At 48.1% G+C, this 18,185-nt stretch overlaps 1 protein-coding gene across 1 annotated transcript; it reads left to right on the top strand.

Moving 5' to 3' along the window:
- The first annotated feature begins 1,964 nt into the window (after positions 1 to 1,964).
- On the top strand, positions 1,965 to 17,237 carry LOC146356749 (vomeronasal type-2 receptor 26-like). The gene is made up of 4 exons (XM_084830281.1): positions 1,965 to 2,717; positions 6,999 to 7,229; positions 13,647 to 13,773; positions 16,327 to 17,237. Exons 1-4 carry the CDS (start codon positions 1,965 to 1,967, stop codon positions 17,235 to 17,237), a joined length of 2,022 nt encoding a protein of 673 aa, XP_084686407.1.
- Positions 17,238 to 18,185: the final 948 nt, after the last annotated feature.

The following is an 18,185-nucleotide window of genomic DNA, read 5'->3' as shown; positions in this document are numbered from 1 at the left end:
GATGAGTTAGGCAGGGCATAGTGCTACCCACTTCCCCCTGCCCTTCGGCATGTTGGGAGTTTCTTTCTGGATCTGCTTTTCCTTTGCTCTTGCTGTTTGTCCCGGGGCAGTCAAGCCCAACATCCCTCACGGTCTTCCTCTATTAAAGAATATGCTGGGGTTAGCTTTGGTTTCTTCACAGGCTTGGCTTTGGTTTCTTCCACCTCTCTGAGCCCTGGCCGCTCTTCCGTATATGCCCTGCTGGGCAAGGCATTGTTGTTTTATTAGCATTATTCCTTTATTCAAGCCTCTAATCTGGCCCCACACCGGCCCAGTCCAGACAGCTATGACACACCCTATTGCACCCATGGGTTCTCCACCAGTCTCTGTTCTCAATTCAACCATTTCTTATTAGTGTTCCTTTTCTTTTCCAATCCTTTATTTCATATATATACTAGGGATGGCTGTGAAATCTGCCACAGACTCAAATGAGGCTGAAATCCAGTGAATTCGGCCCCCTGGAGTCCATGGTGGAACGAATGTACTTACCCCTGGCACCCCGGACGTCCCTGTTTTTTTTCACGCGATAGGGTACATAAGTATCTATGTAAATAAAGAAGCGTAGCCTATCGCAAGAAGAAACGGAGATGCAAATGGTGTAACGGATGCCAGTTGCGTCCAGATCACTTCCTTTTTTGAATCAGACAGCAATACGAACCGCAATGGCGGACATATCGCTTGCGGAACGGAGGCAGCCGGTGGCTCTGCAGACTCACCGCAGAGCGGAACTGGCCAGTTTGGATTCTGGGGGGGAGGAACAGATCGCCCCCCCCACCAGATCCCCCATGGATGCAATCCCTAATATATACATCCCTAATATATACATACACATACACATAAGTATTCCCAAGGTCCGACTATTAGCTTTTTAACTGAAGCAACTTTAAGATACACTGTTGGAGCTGGCATTACCATGGCTGAAGGCACCTCAGATGGATCCTCATTTAAGGAGGACTCTAGAGTGCTCCTTCTAGAGTCACCAAAGCATCAGAGTCACCCAAGTGGCCCAGCGAGCCCGAGTTTGTTCTGGTCAGGCATCCTGGAAGTCCGGGCTCCTTGACATGTATTAGCTGTAGGATGAACACAGATCCCGCTTGGCAGGGTTGCTGTGTCTTCCTGGCTCTGCCAGTGAAGTCAACTGAGAGCCTGAGGTCATCAACCATGATTCTGAATCAGAATGTGCTGGGGGAAAGGGGTTATTTGCACTTCAAATAACCTTAAACTTCTCTGATTTTATGCCCTCTGGTTTGAGATTCTGAGAACAGCACAATTTATCTGGGCTGAGCAAAAAAGCTCCTGGGCCAAACTGTCTGACATTTGGCATGTGGCAGCCCCTCTATGGGGGCTGGGAGGTCCCCAAATGTCACACACATCTGTGGAAAGAGAGTGAAGTTATAGCTCTTTGTTTTGAGAGTTTTTGTTGGGGAAAAAAAACAAACAAATTTCACCTGCACCTAGCACAACAGGTCCTTAGCCAAACTGTCTGAAATTCAGCAGGTGGGATCCCCTCCATGGGGGCTGACAGGTCTCCCAATTTCATTTGTGTAACATGAAAACTGAAAACGTTTGGCCATTTCTGTTTTCCAATGCAAGTCGAAGGGAAAACATCATATCAGAATGATTCAGATATCCGAATCACGCTCCAAATCCCAATCCAAAGCGAAGCAGATGGGGGCAAATTGGTCTGAAGCAAAGGGGGGCTGCTTTGGAAGATCCAAAGTGGCATCCGTAGCAAGCGGGGGGTCCATGCAGAGCCCTAGTAGTGATGGACACTAATTTGACATCTTTGAAAGGGGATTAACAAATATTTCATCTCTGATCTGAAACAAAACACAACCTTGATGTCCTCCTTTCCTTGCCAGGTCAGTTACACGTTTATTTCTCATCTTCTGAATGATAAAGCTCAGTTCCCCTTTTTCTACCCGATGGTCCCCAAAGACCAAACCCAGTACCAGGGGATTGCCAAAGTGCTCCTGCATTTCAGGTGGACCTTGATTGGTCTCGTCGCTTCGGACACGGACAACGGAGAGAGGTTCATGAGGACTTTGACGCTTGAGCTCGCCAGGAACCGTCTTTGTGTTGTTTTCACGCAAAGATTCTCAAGAATGATGAGTGCAAACCAAATGAAGTTCCATCTGGCTTCATTTCAGGAATCGGGAGAAGTCAATGTTTTTGTTTACTGTGCAGATACCAGCTCCTTCTTAAATGGAATGTACCTTATAGAAGGGTACAGTGATTACTTTACCAACCACAGGTCTGGAACAGTCTGGATCATAACAGCTGTGTGGGATTTCACCTATGAATTGATCTCTCATATACCTTCCCCGCGCATCCATGGCATATTTTCCTTCCTTATCCAGAAAAAGGAAAGGAAAACATATGAGGAAGTTTGGCGCTTTTACTCTCTTATTAACGACTTTGTTGAGCAAGCATTTAGTTGCTCATACTCAAAGCATGCGTTGTCTGTGAAAGGCTGGACAAGATGCACTGAGAAGGAGAGACTGGAGGCCCTGCCCCAAGAAGACATGGAGATGATCCTGTCTTTCAACAGCTACCACATTTACAACTCCATCCATTCTGTGGCCCGTGCCTTGGATGCCGCTTATTCCTCCAGATCCAAGAGGACGGTGGTGGCAGAGGGAGACAGGCTGGATGTTCAGAGGCTGCAGCCATGGCAGGTAATCCTTTTCCCATCCCAGATATCTCTGGGGAACATGGTGATCAATTGTACACTTCCAGAATGGTTGTCTTGGAATTGGGCTCTAATGACCAATGTAGTAGTGTCTAAAATGTTGTGTATTCGTGGAGCAAACCCAACTGAGAAACTCCCTGTGCTGCTCCCTCTTTGGGCCCCCTAGACCGGCCTCTGAGCCCCAGCACTGGCTCCACCCCCCTGTGCCTGCGCTGGCCCTTCCCTCTCCTCCCCCACGGGAGTCGGCCTTCTTGCTGCCTCTGCTTGATCCTTCCTGCCTCCTTCCTGTATACTAAGGATGTGTTTGGCTGATGTGGGAGGGATAAATTCTATATAGCAGTGGTTCTATCTGGTTTTATATAGTACAGATAATGGTTGTGTGCTGGGAACATTTTTAAAACCCCTCTGGACCATTTGATGATGCGTGGACCAAGATATTCAGAGAACATTCAAGCACATTCTGTGGCATATGCCCTGGTTGAGAGGTTCTCTCAAACGCTATTGTCAGTGCATTGGTGGCCCCTGATCACGTGTCTGCCATGTACACAGTCAACTTCTCCTTACAGCCAGATGCCATCTAGATCCAGTTCAAAACTTCACTCAGATACAGGTAATACAGAACTCCAGTTCTTAAGGAACTCTCTCTCAGGCAAGATTTAGTCTTTTTGTCTTTTCCTCCAAAGTAACATCATGGTAGTAAATGAAAGGGCTTATGCACGCATACATTCAAACATCTGAAAGGGTCCAACATCGGTTGTTCTCAGTGATAATCCATATCAAGCTTTCCAGGTTGATGCTACAGGCAACACACTGGGGAAAGCTGATCCCAAAGGAGGGCTTCCCCTGTGGCGTGTTCTGAGTCTCCTTTATATACTTTCCAAATGCTATAAAGTATGTCTAGATTTCCCTTCATGGATCTCTGCCTCGTTGTGGCAAAGGGGTGTGCGTAACTCAGTGAAGCCATAACCTATGCCGTGCAGGGCCACCCAAGACGGACAGGTCATGGCGGAGAGTTCTGACAAAATGTGGTCCACTGGAGAAGGAAATGGCAACCCACTCCAGTATTCTTGCCAAGAAAACCCCATGGAACATATCACAAGGCTAACAGTGGAGGTGAGGAATAGATTTCAGGGATTAGACCTGATAGACAGAGTGCCTGAGGAACTATGGAAGGAGGTCCGTAACATTGTTCAGGAGGCAGCAATGAAATCCATCTGAAAGAAAAAGAAATGCAAGAAAGCCAAGTGGCTGTCTGATGAGGCTTTACAAGTAGCTGAGGAAAGAAGGGAAGCGAAAAGCAAGGGAGAAAGGGGAAGATATACCCAACTGAATGCAGAGTTCCAGAGAATAGCAAGGAGAGACAAGAAGGCCTTCTTAAATGAACAATGCAAAGAAATCGAGGAAAACAATAGAATGGGAACGACTAGAGATCTCTTCAAGAAAATTGGAGATCTCAAGGGAACGTTTTGTGCAAAGACTGGCATGATAAAGGACAAAGAAGGCAGGGACCTAACAGAAGCAGATGAGATTAAGAAGAGGTGGCAAGAATACACAGAAGAACTCTACAGGAAAGATCTGAATGTCCCTGATAGCCATGATAGTGCGGTCACTGAACTCGAGCGGGACATCCTCGAGAGTGAAGTCAAGTGGGCCTTAGGAAGCATTAGTAACAACAAAGCTAGCGGAGATGACAGTATTCCAGCTGAGCTATTTAAAATCCTAAAAGATGATGCTGTTAAAGTGCTGCATTCAATATGCCAACAAATTTGGAACACTCAACAATGGCCGCAAGACTGGAAAAGGTCAGTTTACATTCCAATTCCAAAGAAGGGCAACGCCAAAGAGTGGTCAAACTACCGCACAATTGCACTCATTTCACATGCCAGCAAGGTGATGCTCAAAATCCTACAAGCTCGGCTTCAGCAGTATGCGAACTGAGAACTACCAGAAGTACAAGCTGGGTTTCGAAGAGGCAGAGGAACTAGAGATCAAATCGCCAACATTTGCTGCATCATGGAGAATGCAAGAGAATTCCAGAAAAATGTCTATTTCTGCTTCATTGACTACGCCAAAGCCTTTGATTGTGTGGATCACAACAAACTGTGGCAAATTCATAAAGTGATGGGAGTACCAGACCACCTTACCTGTCTCCTGAGAAACCTGTACGAGGGTCAAGAAGCAACAGTAAGAACCAGACATGGAACAACCGAGTGGTTCAAAATTGGGAAAGGAGTACGACAAGGCTGCATATTGTCACCCTGCTTATTTAACTTATATGTAGAGTACATCATGAGAAATGCTGGGTTGGATGAATCAGAGGTCGGAATTAAGATTGCTGGGAGAATTATCAACAACCTCCGATATGCAGACGATACCACCCTAATGGCAGAAAGCGAAGAGGATCTCAAGAGCCTCTTGTTGAGGGTGAAAGAGGAGAGTGCAAAAGCAGGTTTGAAACTCAACATTACAAAAACGAAGATCATGGCATCTGGCCCCATCACTTCCTGGCATATAGAAGGGGAAGAAATGGAAGCAGTGACAGATTTTACTTTCTTGGGCTCCAAGATCACCACAGACGGTGACTGTAGCCATGAAATTAAAAGATGCTTGCTCCTTGGGAGGAAAGCTATGGCCAACCTAGACAGCATAGTAAGAAGCAGAGACATCACCTTGCCGACAAAGGTCCGTCTAATCAAAGCTATGGTTTTCCCAGTAGTAATGTATGGCTGTGAGAGCTGGACTATAAGGAAGGCTGAGCGCCGAAGAATTGATGCTTTCGAACTGTGGTGCCGGATAAGACTCTTACGAGTCCCCTGGACTGCAAGGAGGTCAAATCAGTCAATCCTAAAGGAAATCAACCCTGAGTGCTCATTGGAAGGACAGATACTGAAGCTGAAGCTCCAATATTTTGGCCACCTAATGCGAAAACTCTCTGGAAAAGACCCTGATGCTGGGAAAGACTGAAGGCCAAAGGAGAAGGGGACGGCAGAGGATGAGATGGCTAGATAGCATCACCGATGCAATGAATATGAACTTGAGCACACTCCGGGAGAGAGCGCAGGACAGGAAGGCCTGGCGTGCTATGGTCCATGGGGTCATGAAGAGTCGGACATGACTGAGCGACTGAACAACAAATGTCTCGATTATTTTTACTATGGCTCATGTTTCCTATCCAAGAATACCAAAGATAACCTTGCTACTCTAAATCTTCATATGTTTAAATGAAAGCATGGAATTTTGAAGTTTCCTATCGAGAGTAATGTGCATATGAACATACTTATCTAAACATCTTAACTTTCCTTGACATGTTACAGGCATGTTTTGGACACAAATCCATTCACTTGATATCATCCGGTCTTGTGGGCTTGTTGTTCTTACATACTGATTGTCTCCAGAGGCCTCGTGGTCACTAATCTGATGGCCCATCTGACCTGATGTCTCCACGAGACTCGACGAATTGAGGGTCCTAAACCTAACATTGACACCTCCTAATCTGGATTCCTTTCTAAGCCATAAAGGGATCTATCTCAAATTGCCTGGTACATCTGGCAAACCTCAGAGCTAAGACGTTTTGATCACTCTTGGGTCAGAAGCCGGTACTGGGTGATATTAGGCCTTGGGATCCCAATTTTAATCCGAGAATTCTCTTGGAGGCATTTAATTATAGAATACCCCAATCAAGGAGCAGGGGGAAGATGATGCAGATGTGAAAAATTTGCCTGATCTGCCAGAATACTAAAAATATAATCTGCATAGTGCAATCCTATATATGTCCGCTCAAGAGAGCCTTACTCCCAGTTAAATGTAAATGCTCACTTATTTGGGAATGTCCTATTACATTCAGTGGAGCGTATTTCTGAATAGAGATGTGTAAGATTGCACTAAGTGACAATTTGCTGCCTTTTTATGCTGCCCAAAATGTACCCGAGGAAATCACCAGTTGGACTTTGCCTGAGGGTAAAGTCCTGGCCACATTTGCAGAATTCTGTGTAGAATGCAAGCAGAAGTTTGTATGGAATGCTAATCTCTAGGAAACAGAACAGAAAATAAAAATTTAGCTGTAGCTTCTCAAACTGTTAAAGCAGTCGGCGGGGGGGGGGGGGCAGGATTCAGGAACATAACCAGGTCCCTGGTGAAGGGCAAGAAGAGAAAACCAGCCACTTGAGTGTGGAAGCAGCCCTGAGTCATGGGAGATTCAAGGGTGAACTGAGATGCTGAATGTGGGTTTCTGGTGTAGTAAATGCTGGCGCTCCTTCTGACCTGGTAGCTTCACGCTTTCCTGCGGAACCCCCAGCATTACAACGCTTCCATCCTGGACGGAGCGTATTTGGACGAGAATGGGGACCTGGCGGGAGACTTTGACATCGTGAACTGGGTGGTGTTTCCCAATGTGTCTGCCATTAGAGAGAAATTTGGGACGATGGAAAGACGGGGATCCCCAGACCAAAAGCTCACCTTTGATCAGGATGCCCCTGTGTGGCCCAAGCGTCTCAACAAGGTGGGGAAAATCATCTCTTTGATCTCATCTGTACAGCTCTCATAACTGTAATATCATAGAATCATCCAATTGTAGGGTTGGAAGGGGCCTCTAAGACCATCGAGTCCAACCCCTTGCTCAAGGCAGGAATCCAAGTCAGAGCATTCCTGACAGATGGCTGTCCAGCCTCGTCTTCAATGCCTCGAGTGTGGGAGAGCCCACCACCTCCCTAGGGAACACTTGAGCCCATTATTCTGTGTTCTGCTAGGGATGTACGAAAATAACTTACTTTTCACGGATTATGTTTATGGGGGGGGGAGGTGTTCCGTCCCTTGCCCTGGAATCCTGGACAGGGGGGAGGCATTCCGTACCTCCCCCCTAGAATCTTGGATGGGGGGGAGGCGCTCCGTTCCTCCCTCCCAGAATCCTCCGCGGCCAGTTGTGCTCTGCGGCAGCTCCGCGGAGCAGCCAGCCAGCCCCAGCCAGGCCAGAGCCGTCCACAGCCTGATTTCTGGCTGCGGAGGGCTCTGGGTAAAAACAAAACAAAAAAACCACATACGCAAATGGCGGCGGCTATGGCCGCTGCCATTTGCGTTCCTTATTTTTGCCCTCTTAATCTACATAAATATTTACGTAGACTATGATGGTGAAAATAAAGGTGAATGCAAATAGCGTAGAGGGCGCTATTTGCGTCCCTTTTTGATTCACCGTTTTAGCCTACGTAAATATTTATGTAGGCTAAAACAGGGAATCAAAAAGGGACACAAATAGCGCCCACTACGCTATTTGCGTTCCCCTTTATTTTCGCCGACATGGCCTACGTAAATATTTACATAGACTAAGACGGGCAAAAATAAGGAACGCAAATGGTGGCGGCCGTAGCTGCCGACATTTGCATATGCGGTTTTTTTTTTTAACCCACCCAGCCATGATAGGCTACGTAAATCTTTACGTAGCCCATCACTTTTTTTTTTACAAGAAGAAGAGTGGAAATGGCGGCGGCAGCACCCAGTCGGAAGACCAGCCGCCGCCGCTGCCGCCAGAGCCACCGCTGCCCGGAAGATCTGCCCCAGGTGAGTCTTGTCCTGGGGGGGATCTGTGGGGTGGGGGGGGGGTGGCAGACCATTCCTCCACAGATTTTGGGGGGCCGAATGCCAGAGCATTTTGGGGGGCCGAATGCTCTGGCATTCGGCCTCACCGAGATCTGTGGTGGAATTCTCTGCCATCCCTATGTCCTGCACTCTGGGATGATGGAGAAGAGATCCTGGCCTTCCTCTCTGTGACAACCTTTCAAGTACTTGAAGAGTGCTATCCTATCTCCCCTCAGTCTTCTCTTCTCAAGGCTAAACATGCCCAGTTCTTTCAGTCTCTCTTCATAGGGCTTTGTTTCCAGTCCCCTGATCAGCTTTGTTGCCCTCCTCTGAACCCTCTCCAGTTTGTCTGCATCCTTCTTCAAGTGTGGTGCCCAGAACTGGACACAGTACTCCAGATGAGGCCTAACCAGTGCTGAGTAGCGGGGAGCTAGTATTTCCCGGGACTTGGAAGCTATGCTTCTCTTAATGCAGCTCCAAATAGCATTTGCCTTTTTTTGCAGCCAGTTCACATTGTTTGCTCATATTCAGCTTGACCATATGCCTATCAATCTCAAGCTGAAATCCTGCCCCTTCAGCCTGTACTTCGCCGTCACCAGAGGGTCATGGACCCTCTTTTGGGAGAAGAATGAGCCAAAGTAGAAATTGAGCACTTCTGCCTTTTCTTTGTCATCTGTTATCCTTTTGCCATCCTTATTCAAGAGCTGAACCATCATTTCTTTCTTCTGTCTTTTACTATGCACATATCTGAAGAAAGCCTTTTTGTTGCTTTTAGTATCTCTTGCAAATCTCAGCTCGTTCACAGCTTTAGCTAGCCTGACACCTAGGGATGTATGAAATGACTTACCTGTTTCGTTTCGTGACATCCATGGTGGGGGGGAGGTACTCCGTCCCTCCCCCTGAAATCCTCGCTGGCCGGCTCTGCTCTGCAGCAACTCCACGGAGTCACCAGCCGGGGCCACCCGCAGAGACATCCGGCTGCTGCTGGGCTGCGCAGGGACGCAAATGGCTGTCATAGGCTATGTAAATATTTACATAGCCTATCATGGCCTCTGCAGGGATGCAAATGGTGTCCCTGCATTAGCCGTGATAGGCTACGCAAGTATTTACGTAGCCTATCACGGGAATAATTGTAAAGTGAATGGCGGCTGCAGATGCGGCCACCATTTGCAAAGCAGTGCGAAAGGCACCAGGTAGGTGCTCCGTTTCGCGCGCCTTTCACGGAGTGATGGGGTGGGGGGGCTTTGTTCCACCACGGATTTCAGGGGCCCGAATGCACTGGCATTCGGCCTCACTGAGATCCGTGGCGGAATTCTCCCCCATCCCTACTGACATCGTCCCTGCAATTCTGTTCTACCTGCTTGTAATCTTCCTTTGTAGCTTGGCCTTCCTTCAGCTTCCTATATGTGTGCTTTTTTGTTTTCAGGTCATCTCTATGCTGTTTGTGAAGCCACGTTGGCTTCTTCTGTTGTCTTCCACCTTTTCTTCTTGTTGGAATTGTTCGTAATTGTGCCTTGAGAATTTCCTTTTTTAAAAGCCCCCACCCATCTTGGACTCCTTTTCTCATTAGAGTCACTTCCTATGGGACCGTACTTATCAGTATTCTGAGTTTATTAAATTTGGCTTTTCTAAAATCCAGGGTACGTGTTTGGCTACACTCGGCTTTTGCTTCTTTTAGAACCAAGAACTCAAGTATAACAGGGTCGCTTTCCCCCAGGGTTCCTGGAATTGCTACTTTATCCACTAAGTCCTCTCTGTTGGTTAGGATCAAGTCAAGGATAGCCGATCCTCAGTTTCCTTCCTCCACTAATTGCGCTCCCGTATTAAGAGTTCAAGTTCGTTCTGTTTGTTCCCATACTCTGGGCTTTAGTACATAGACATCAAGGACCATGTGCTTCATAGTCTGGCTTTCTTCCTATTATTTATTTATTTCATTTCTATACCACCCAATAGCTCTCTGGGTGGTTCACAAAAATTCCTACATGTTTCTGAAGACTGTCATTGGGAACTATTTGAGCAGTTGTTGTGTCCATTGTGGTGCATGAGCCTTCGTCCATTGTTACCCCCAACTTTACGTCTCCCTTCCCCGTAGGGTTCAGTTTAAAGCCCTCCTGATGAAGTTGTTCATGCTGTGGCCAAACACATTCTTCCCAGCCTTTGTGAGGTGCAGCCCATCCCTTGCCAACAGTCCCTCTTCCAGGAAGTATAGCCCGTGGTCCCAGAATCCAAATCGCTCCAATCGACACCACCTTCGTAGCCAGTCATTCACCCACATGGATGAGAAGAAAGGGATACTAGTCAGTGGGTTTTATGAGTGCAGACAACCTTTCTGTCACGTCTCTAATCCGTCCTCCCGGGAGACAGCATACCTGGTGAGTCCACGGGTCTTCGCGACATACTTGGGTTGCTATCCTACCCAGCAAGGAGTCTCCCACTACTACCACTCTTCTCTTCTTCTTGTTGTAGGCCATGGTTTCATCGCCTCTGCTTGACTGACCTTCAGCCTCTTGCTTGCTCTCATGCGGAGTGCCCTGTAATTCTTCCTCTGTGGGCTGTTCTATGCTCTTCTTGGGTCTGCTTGGACATGTTTTCTGGTTCATAGGCAACTTCCTGTGTGTATTTGCACCCTGTCTGTAGTAATTTCCACAGGAACACCGGGAGCTGCCTTTGGTCTGTCCAGCCCAGTGCTGTCGAAAGTGACTGGCAACAGTGGCTCTTCAGGGTTTCAGGCACGAGAGCTTCTCCTGCCCTCCCCGGGGATGGAACCTAGGATCTTCTAGATGCAAAGCGTGGCTCTACCACTCAATGATGCAGCCTGAACATTGTCCAGGGCTGGCTATGGGGCAGCCTTCCTCAACCTGGTGCACCCCCCCGTTTGTTTTAAATGGCCTTCTCCCATGCAAACCTGCCTGTGTGCTTAGATCTTTGGGAGAGGCCTTTCTCTCTGCCCTGCTGGTATCTGAAGCATTTTTGGTGGGGACTGAAGAAGGGGCCTGGAACTCCCTTCCTGGGGAGGCCAAATCAGCCCCTTCTGTGGTGTGCTAGCACACAGCTGAGAGGAAGGGCAGGCCCTGCAGGCTCCATGCCATTGGCACCCATGGGCACATTAGCTCCATGACACCGTGCCTGAGCAAAGCTAGGCTAAGGCGGGTAAACTGAAAGCCCCCAGGGTCTGGCTAACAGCCTTGAATTCTGGAGGAGTCCCATATGGAAGGTTCAGTTTAGTTACACCATTGAAGCTGGAACTTCATGCCACTGGGAAGCCTCGGGTGAGGCGAATGCTGTTTGGATCATGCAAGCATAGTGCAGCCTAGCATGATTTTCCTGGGTATGATTCCATCATAGATCCATGCACAACAGCAGGAATTCCCCAAATTTTTGCCCACCCTTACATCTCCCTCTGGACATTTGTAATGATTCTGCAAGAAAGAAAAGGCCCTGAAGTTTAGAAGGTGCATCAGCTAGTCCTTTCTCACAATCCCTATCACAGGCTTGTGGTCAGTTTCAGCCTCAACAGACGTCCCATATATAAAAGATGACATTTTTGACACCCGGGAACCAAAGCTAGAGCTTCCATTTGTGCATATGATACCTCCCTGTGTGAGAGCTCTGGATACGGTGTGTCATCAGAGTCAAAAAGGGTTGAGATGCTGCCATTCCCTCGAGGGCCGCGCTCACCCCCATTCTGTTCCCCCTCCCAACCTGTGAATAAGAGCTGATGACATTCCGAGTCTAAAATGGGTAAGAATTGCACAGAGAAAATGCAGTTGTAACCACGATCCTCAAAGCGGTGTGACTCTTACATGCAAAAATGACATCAGGCAAAGTAGACTACATTTCCGACTCTTGCTGAGTATTAGGAAAACTGTATTAGAGCATCAAAAGCATCAATTCTGGTAACCAGAAGTTATAGTAGCAGCAGTGTGAATTGTTATTCAGCTCCACTTCATCTCCCACCAGTCCAGAGTGAAAAGGGATTTGTAAAGCTTCCAACTATATAGCAGTGCAGTTCAAACATTTTTGGAAAAGAAAGGGGAGAAAGGGAAAGTCATAGCCAGCTATCCGAAGCAGAGACCTGAAGAGAGGGCTCCTGTGGTTTAGGGATGTACGAAAGTCACTTATCGTTTCGCGGATCTGCTTCGTGGTGGTGGGTGAGGCGCTCCGTCCCTCCCCCTGGAATCCTCGACGGGGGGGGGAGGCGATCCGGTTCTCCCCCCCCGGAATCCTCGAAAGCCGGCTGTGCTCTGTGGCGGCTCCGTGGAGCGGCCGGCCAGGCCCAGGCCAGGGCCGTCCGCAGCTGGATTTCCAGCAGCGGAGGGCTCTGGGTAAGGGAAAAAATAAAGGCATACACAAATGGCGGCAGCTATGGCTACCGCCATTTGCGTTCCTTATTTTTCTTCGTCTTAGTCTACGTAAATATTTATGTAGATTAAGCTAGGGATATACGAAAGTCACTTACCTTATGACGAAATTGATTCGCAGTGGGGGGGAGGTGCTCCATTCCTCCCCCAAAATTCTGGCCAGGGGGAAAGCGCTCCGTCCCTCCCCCCGAAATTCTGGCTGGGTGGGAGGCGCCCCGTCCCTCCCATCGCGAATCCTGGCCGGCCGGGTCTGCAAATGGCGGCGGCCATAGCCGCTGCCGTTTGCGTCCCTGCAGTCAGCTGGCATTCGGCCTCCCTGAGATTCATGGCAAAATTCTCTGACAACCCTAATAAGACGGCCAAAAATAAGGAACGCAAATGGCAGCAGTCGTAGCTGCCGCCATTTGCTTACGCCTTTTTTTTTTTTTACCCAGACATTTTAGGCTACATAAAAACTTATCTAAGTTTTTCAAAATAAGTGGCGGAATGCCCCCCCCCCCCCGAGGCCCTTTAAGGATGTCTGTGCCAAATGAGGTGAGGAGGGTGGCTACTAAGGAAAGGAACTTTCCAGTGGTGGCACCCAGGTTGTGGAGCGTCCCGCTGCCAGCCAAGGGGCTCGCCTGCTGCCTACATTGTGGTCCTTTGGGGGCCAAGTGAAGAGCTTTGCATGTTCCCAGGCTTTCCAGCTATTCCGTTTTAAAACGTCTGTTAGTACGTTTTTAAATCTTTGGTACGCTGCTAGCTTTCATCTTGGTTACTATGTTTTTGACCTGTTACAGACTTGGGGTTTTTAGTATGTTTTACTATATTATTCTATGTTATACCTATTCCCACACCAGCACTCCCTCATTGCAGACCTCGTAACAGGCCTGAAGTTGAACCTGGGGCTAGAGGCCATGTTGGGACTGTTCTAACTCTGTCTCTCATTTCTGCAGATGAATGAATCCTAACATTTTTAGCTTGATGGTCCTTGTCTCTGTGTTCAGCCCCTGCCACGTTCCAGGTGTGTGGAAAGCTGTCGCCCTGGATTCCTCAGGGTGGTTCAGGAAGGAAGGCCCGTTTGCTGCTACGACTGTGCTCCCTGCGCAGAAGGGACCATCTCCACCCAGGAAGGTAGGTGACTCCCAAGGAGAATGCAGCCCCTGGGGAGGAGGGCAAAGACACACTTGTGCATGTTCTGTGAAGGTTTCTAGAGGAATCCCTGAACTTGGGTCCTTTCTTGTGTTGTGTGTTATCAGTGTCACAGCAGAATGGCTCTGCTAAGGCCCTTTAGGAAGCTGAGAACTCTGCTATGTTCAGTGATGTTCAGTGGTGGGTCCTTCAAACCATTACAGAATCAAAACAGGTTGAGCAATCTTTCTGATGTTCTCAGGTCCCAAAAGGAAAGGATAGATATCCTGGAAATGTCAGGAGAAATGGTGAAATCTGGGGGATGAATTGCTGCTGAAAGACAAAAAGCAATTTATTTATTATTTATTATTGCATTTATATCCCGCCTTTATTCCTCTTGCAAGGAACCCAAGGTGGCTTACATTATCCTCCTCCTCTCTATTTTATCCTCATAACAACAACCCTGTGAGGTAGGTTGGGCTGAGAGTGTGTGACTGGCCCAAAGTCACCCAGTGAGCTTCCATGGCTGAGTGGGGACTAGAACCCGGATCTCCCAGCTCCCAGTCCAACACTCTTGCCACTACACCATACTGGTTCCATACAACACTACACCATACAAAGCAACCCCCCTCCCAGTTTCTAAATTGACACTGACAACATTTTTATATTCCAGTTTTGGGAGAGACCAGAGGCAGCATGGTTGGGGAAGATATCAGATTGGGGAAGGCCGTTCTAGAGCATCTGTCCCCAATCTGGTGCCCTCCTGACATTTTGTTCTTCAATTCCCATCAGCCCCAACCAGCATGATTAATGCTTAGGAAGGCTTGGAGTTGCATTCCGACACATCTGGAGAATGCCAGGTTGAGGAAGGCTTCTGTATAAAAAAAAAACAAGTGAGTGGCCCCAGATGACATTTCAGCAGTTTTCCACAACCCCACAGTCACCTCTGCATATCATCTCTATTCCATCCACATGGTTTCTCTGCTTTGGGAAGATGAGATCTGATCTGAACTAGCGGTAACCGACCAGAAAAGAGATCTTGGGGTTGTGGTGGAGAGCTCATTGAAGATGTCAACCCCATATGCAGTTGCTGCATAAACAGCAAATTCCATGTTAGGTATAATTAGAAAAGAAACTGAGAATAAAACTGCCCCTATTCAAATCTATGGTGAGACCACACTTGGAATACTGTGTACGGTTCTGGTCACCACACCTAAAAAAAGAGATTGTATTGCTGGAGAAAGTGCAGAAAGGGGCAACTAAAATGTTCAAGGGGCTGGAGCATCTCCGCTATGAGGGAAGATGGCAAGAGCTGAGATTGCTATCTTGGAAAAAAGGAGGGTAAGGGGAGATATGATAGAGGTCTTCAAAATTATGAATGGTGTGGAGAATATGGATAGGGTGACATTTTTCTTTCTCTTGCAAAATACTAGAACCCAGGGTCATCTATGTAAGCAGTGGACGCTTAGTGGCATTTTGTGATATTTCAGTTTATTCACAAATATCGACAAAATTGTAAGAAGCCCCCTGCTGGATCAGACCAAGTCCTATCTAGTCCAGCATTCTGTTCCCACAGTGGCCAACCAGGTGCCCCATTCCAAAGCCCACAGGCAGGACATGAGTGCAACTAGGGATGGCGGAGAATTTCTCCCTGAAACTTCGGGGGGCCGAGCGCCAATGTGTTCGGGCCCCCGAAAAAGTTTCGGGGAGAAATTCTCCGCACCGCACCCCCCCCGCCCCCCGCACACACCCCCGGGATGGGACTTACCTTTGCCGAATGTCCCTCCTGGCGGCGGGTCCGGCCGGCGGTTCGGCGGGTGTTCGTGCGGGGCGGGAGCGGCAGCCGGTGTTTTGACCGGCTGCCGCCGCCGCCATTCCAAGAAAAAAAAAACAAAAAAAAACGCCCCCGTGATAGGCTACGTGACGATTAACATAGCCTATCACGGCTAGATTTGCAAAGTCAGCTGTGATAGGCTACGTAAATCGACACGTAGCCTATCACGGGTGACTTAAAAAAAAAAAAAGCGCGTACGGGTAATGGCGGCCCCCATAGGGAGCTGCCATTCCTGTTCCTTATTTGGTCGCTGTAGTCTACGTAAAGATTTACGTAGACTACGGCGAAAATAAGGGCAATGCTATTTGCGTTGCCCTTATTTTCGCCGTAGTCTACGTAAAGATTTACGTAGACTACAGCAACCAAATAAGGAACGCAAATGGCGGCTCCCTATGGGGGCCGCCATTAGCGTACGCGCTTTTTTTTTTTTAAAGTCACCCATGATAGGCTACATGACGATTAACGCAGCCTATCACGGCTGGCTTTGCAGATCTAGCCGTGATCACGTAGCCTATCACGGGGGCGTTTTTTTTTTTTAAAAAAAACTTTGGAGTTCACGGCTGGGCGAGGCGGGAAGCCTCCCCCCCGGCCTGAACTTTGCGGGGGGAGCAGCGAAGCGCCTCCCCCCCACCGCGAACAAGCTTCGACGACAGGTAAGTGACTTTCGTCCACCCCTAAGTGCAACAACACCCTCCCACCCATGTTACTCCTGTTCTTTCCAGATGCAGATCATTGCTCCAAGTGTCCGTATGATCAGCATCCAAACCAGGACCGAGATGAATGTATCCCGAAGGTTACAACCTTCTTGTCCTATGAAGACTGTCTGGGGATCATCCTGGCTTCCTTTGCCCTATTCTTGTCCTTAAACACAGGATTTGTGTTAGGAACTTTGCTTAAACTCCTCGACACCCCAATTGTCAAAGCCAACAATCGTGACCTCTCCTACATTCTCCTCATCTCCCTTCTGCTTTCCTTCTTGTCCTCCTTTCTCTTCATTGGCAGGCCAAAGAAAGCCACCTGCATCCTCCGACAAATGGCCTTCAGCATCATCTTCTCAGTTGCCATCTCTTCTCTCTTGGCCAAAACGATCACTGTGGTGCTGGCCTTCCTGGCTACAAAGCCAGGGAACAGGGTGAGGGGGTGGTTGGGGAAGAGACTGGCAAACTCCATTGTCATTTCTTGTTCTGGTGTCCAAGTTGTCATCTGCACCATCTGGCTGGGCCTCTCTCCCCCGTTCCCAGACTCTGACATGCACTCCCAGCCTGGAGAGATCATCCTGCAATGCAACGAAGGGTCTGTCGCCATGTTCTATGCTGCCCTTGGCTACATGGGCTTCCTGGCAGCCATCTGCTTCACGGTGGCTTTCCTAGCCAGGAAGCTGCCTGGGGCCTTCAATGAAGCCAAGCTGATCACCTTCAGCATGCTGGTCTTCTGCAGTGTTTGGGTGTCCTTTGTGCCCACCTACCTGAGCACCAAGGGGAAATACATGGTGGCCGTGCAGGTCTTCTCCATCTTGGCCTCCAGTGCTGGGTTGCTGGGATGCATCTTTCTTCCCAAGTGCTACATTATTGTACTGAGGCCTGAGCTGAATACAAAGGAGCATCTAACAACCAAAACTACAGAAGGCATCTGATTCTTTTGGAATTGATTTTTAGGGGTGTCATTAATAAGTATCTGCCTCATCCGCCCCCCCCATGGGTGTTTCAGATGACGTACCTTTTTAAAGATAATATACCATTATTCTGCAATTATATATTCGATCATGTACGTATAAAAACACACACACACACACATTCTCTCTCTCTCTCTCTCACACACACACACACACACACACACACACCATGACATCAAGTGGGCAATTACTATGTAAAACAGAAGTTCTGTAGCACAAATACCGTAACTGAGTAATAAAAAAAAAAGACCGGGCAGAGGGGAGGGGAGTTTTCAAAACATGGTCGCTTAGGTGAATTAGACTTGCAATTCCACTTGTAGCATAGAATGGCTAAGAGCCACCGCCAGGATCCCTGCGATGTGCGGATGCAGTTTGATTTGGTAGTTTGTTAGATCTGGAGGGAGTGCCAGGGAAGGCTTAATGGGAAAGGAAACTGTTCCTAAAAGGAACACAAGAAAAATATCACTAAAATTACTACAGATTTTAATGGAGAAAATAAAGGATTCTTCAAACTTAGAGGCAAATGCTTAAAAGCTACTTCCCCAAAACTGTTTTTTGGTCAGAATGACAATTGGCTTTGTTAGGATACCTGTTGGACTTTATATCTTTGGAAATGGGTTGTGAAGCATGCTCTGTCCCAGCAGCCCAAGGCTCAACCCCACGAGGATGTTGGCGGTTGGTTTTCATTACATGATTGGAGCGGGTCTGGGGCAAAGGCACCTCAAAAACTCCTTGGTCCATGGACTCCGTCAGAGACACAGCAGCTAGAAATGTGCTTTGACTCAAAAGTGTAATCAGAAAGTCGCTCCTAGTTGCAACACTGGTAGCCATCCAACAGAAAGAGAAACTACTGGGGAACCTCTCATCCATTAGTAGGATTCTCCCCACCTTCACCTACGGCAGGGACCA

Source organism: Heloderma suspectum, chromosome 2, assembly GCF_057233095.1.
Source record: "Heloderma suspectum isolate Gila_16-S chromosome 2, 16-S_ref, whole genome shotgun sequence".
NCBI classification, from domain to species: domain Eukaryota; kingdom Metazoa; phylum Chordata; class Lepidosauria; order Squamata; family Helodermatidae; genus Heloderma; species Heloderma suspectum.
Note: the sequence above shows the minus strand (reverse complement) of the source record. Positions and strands in the feature narration are given on the sequence as shown.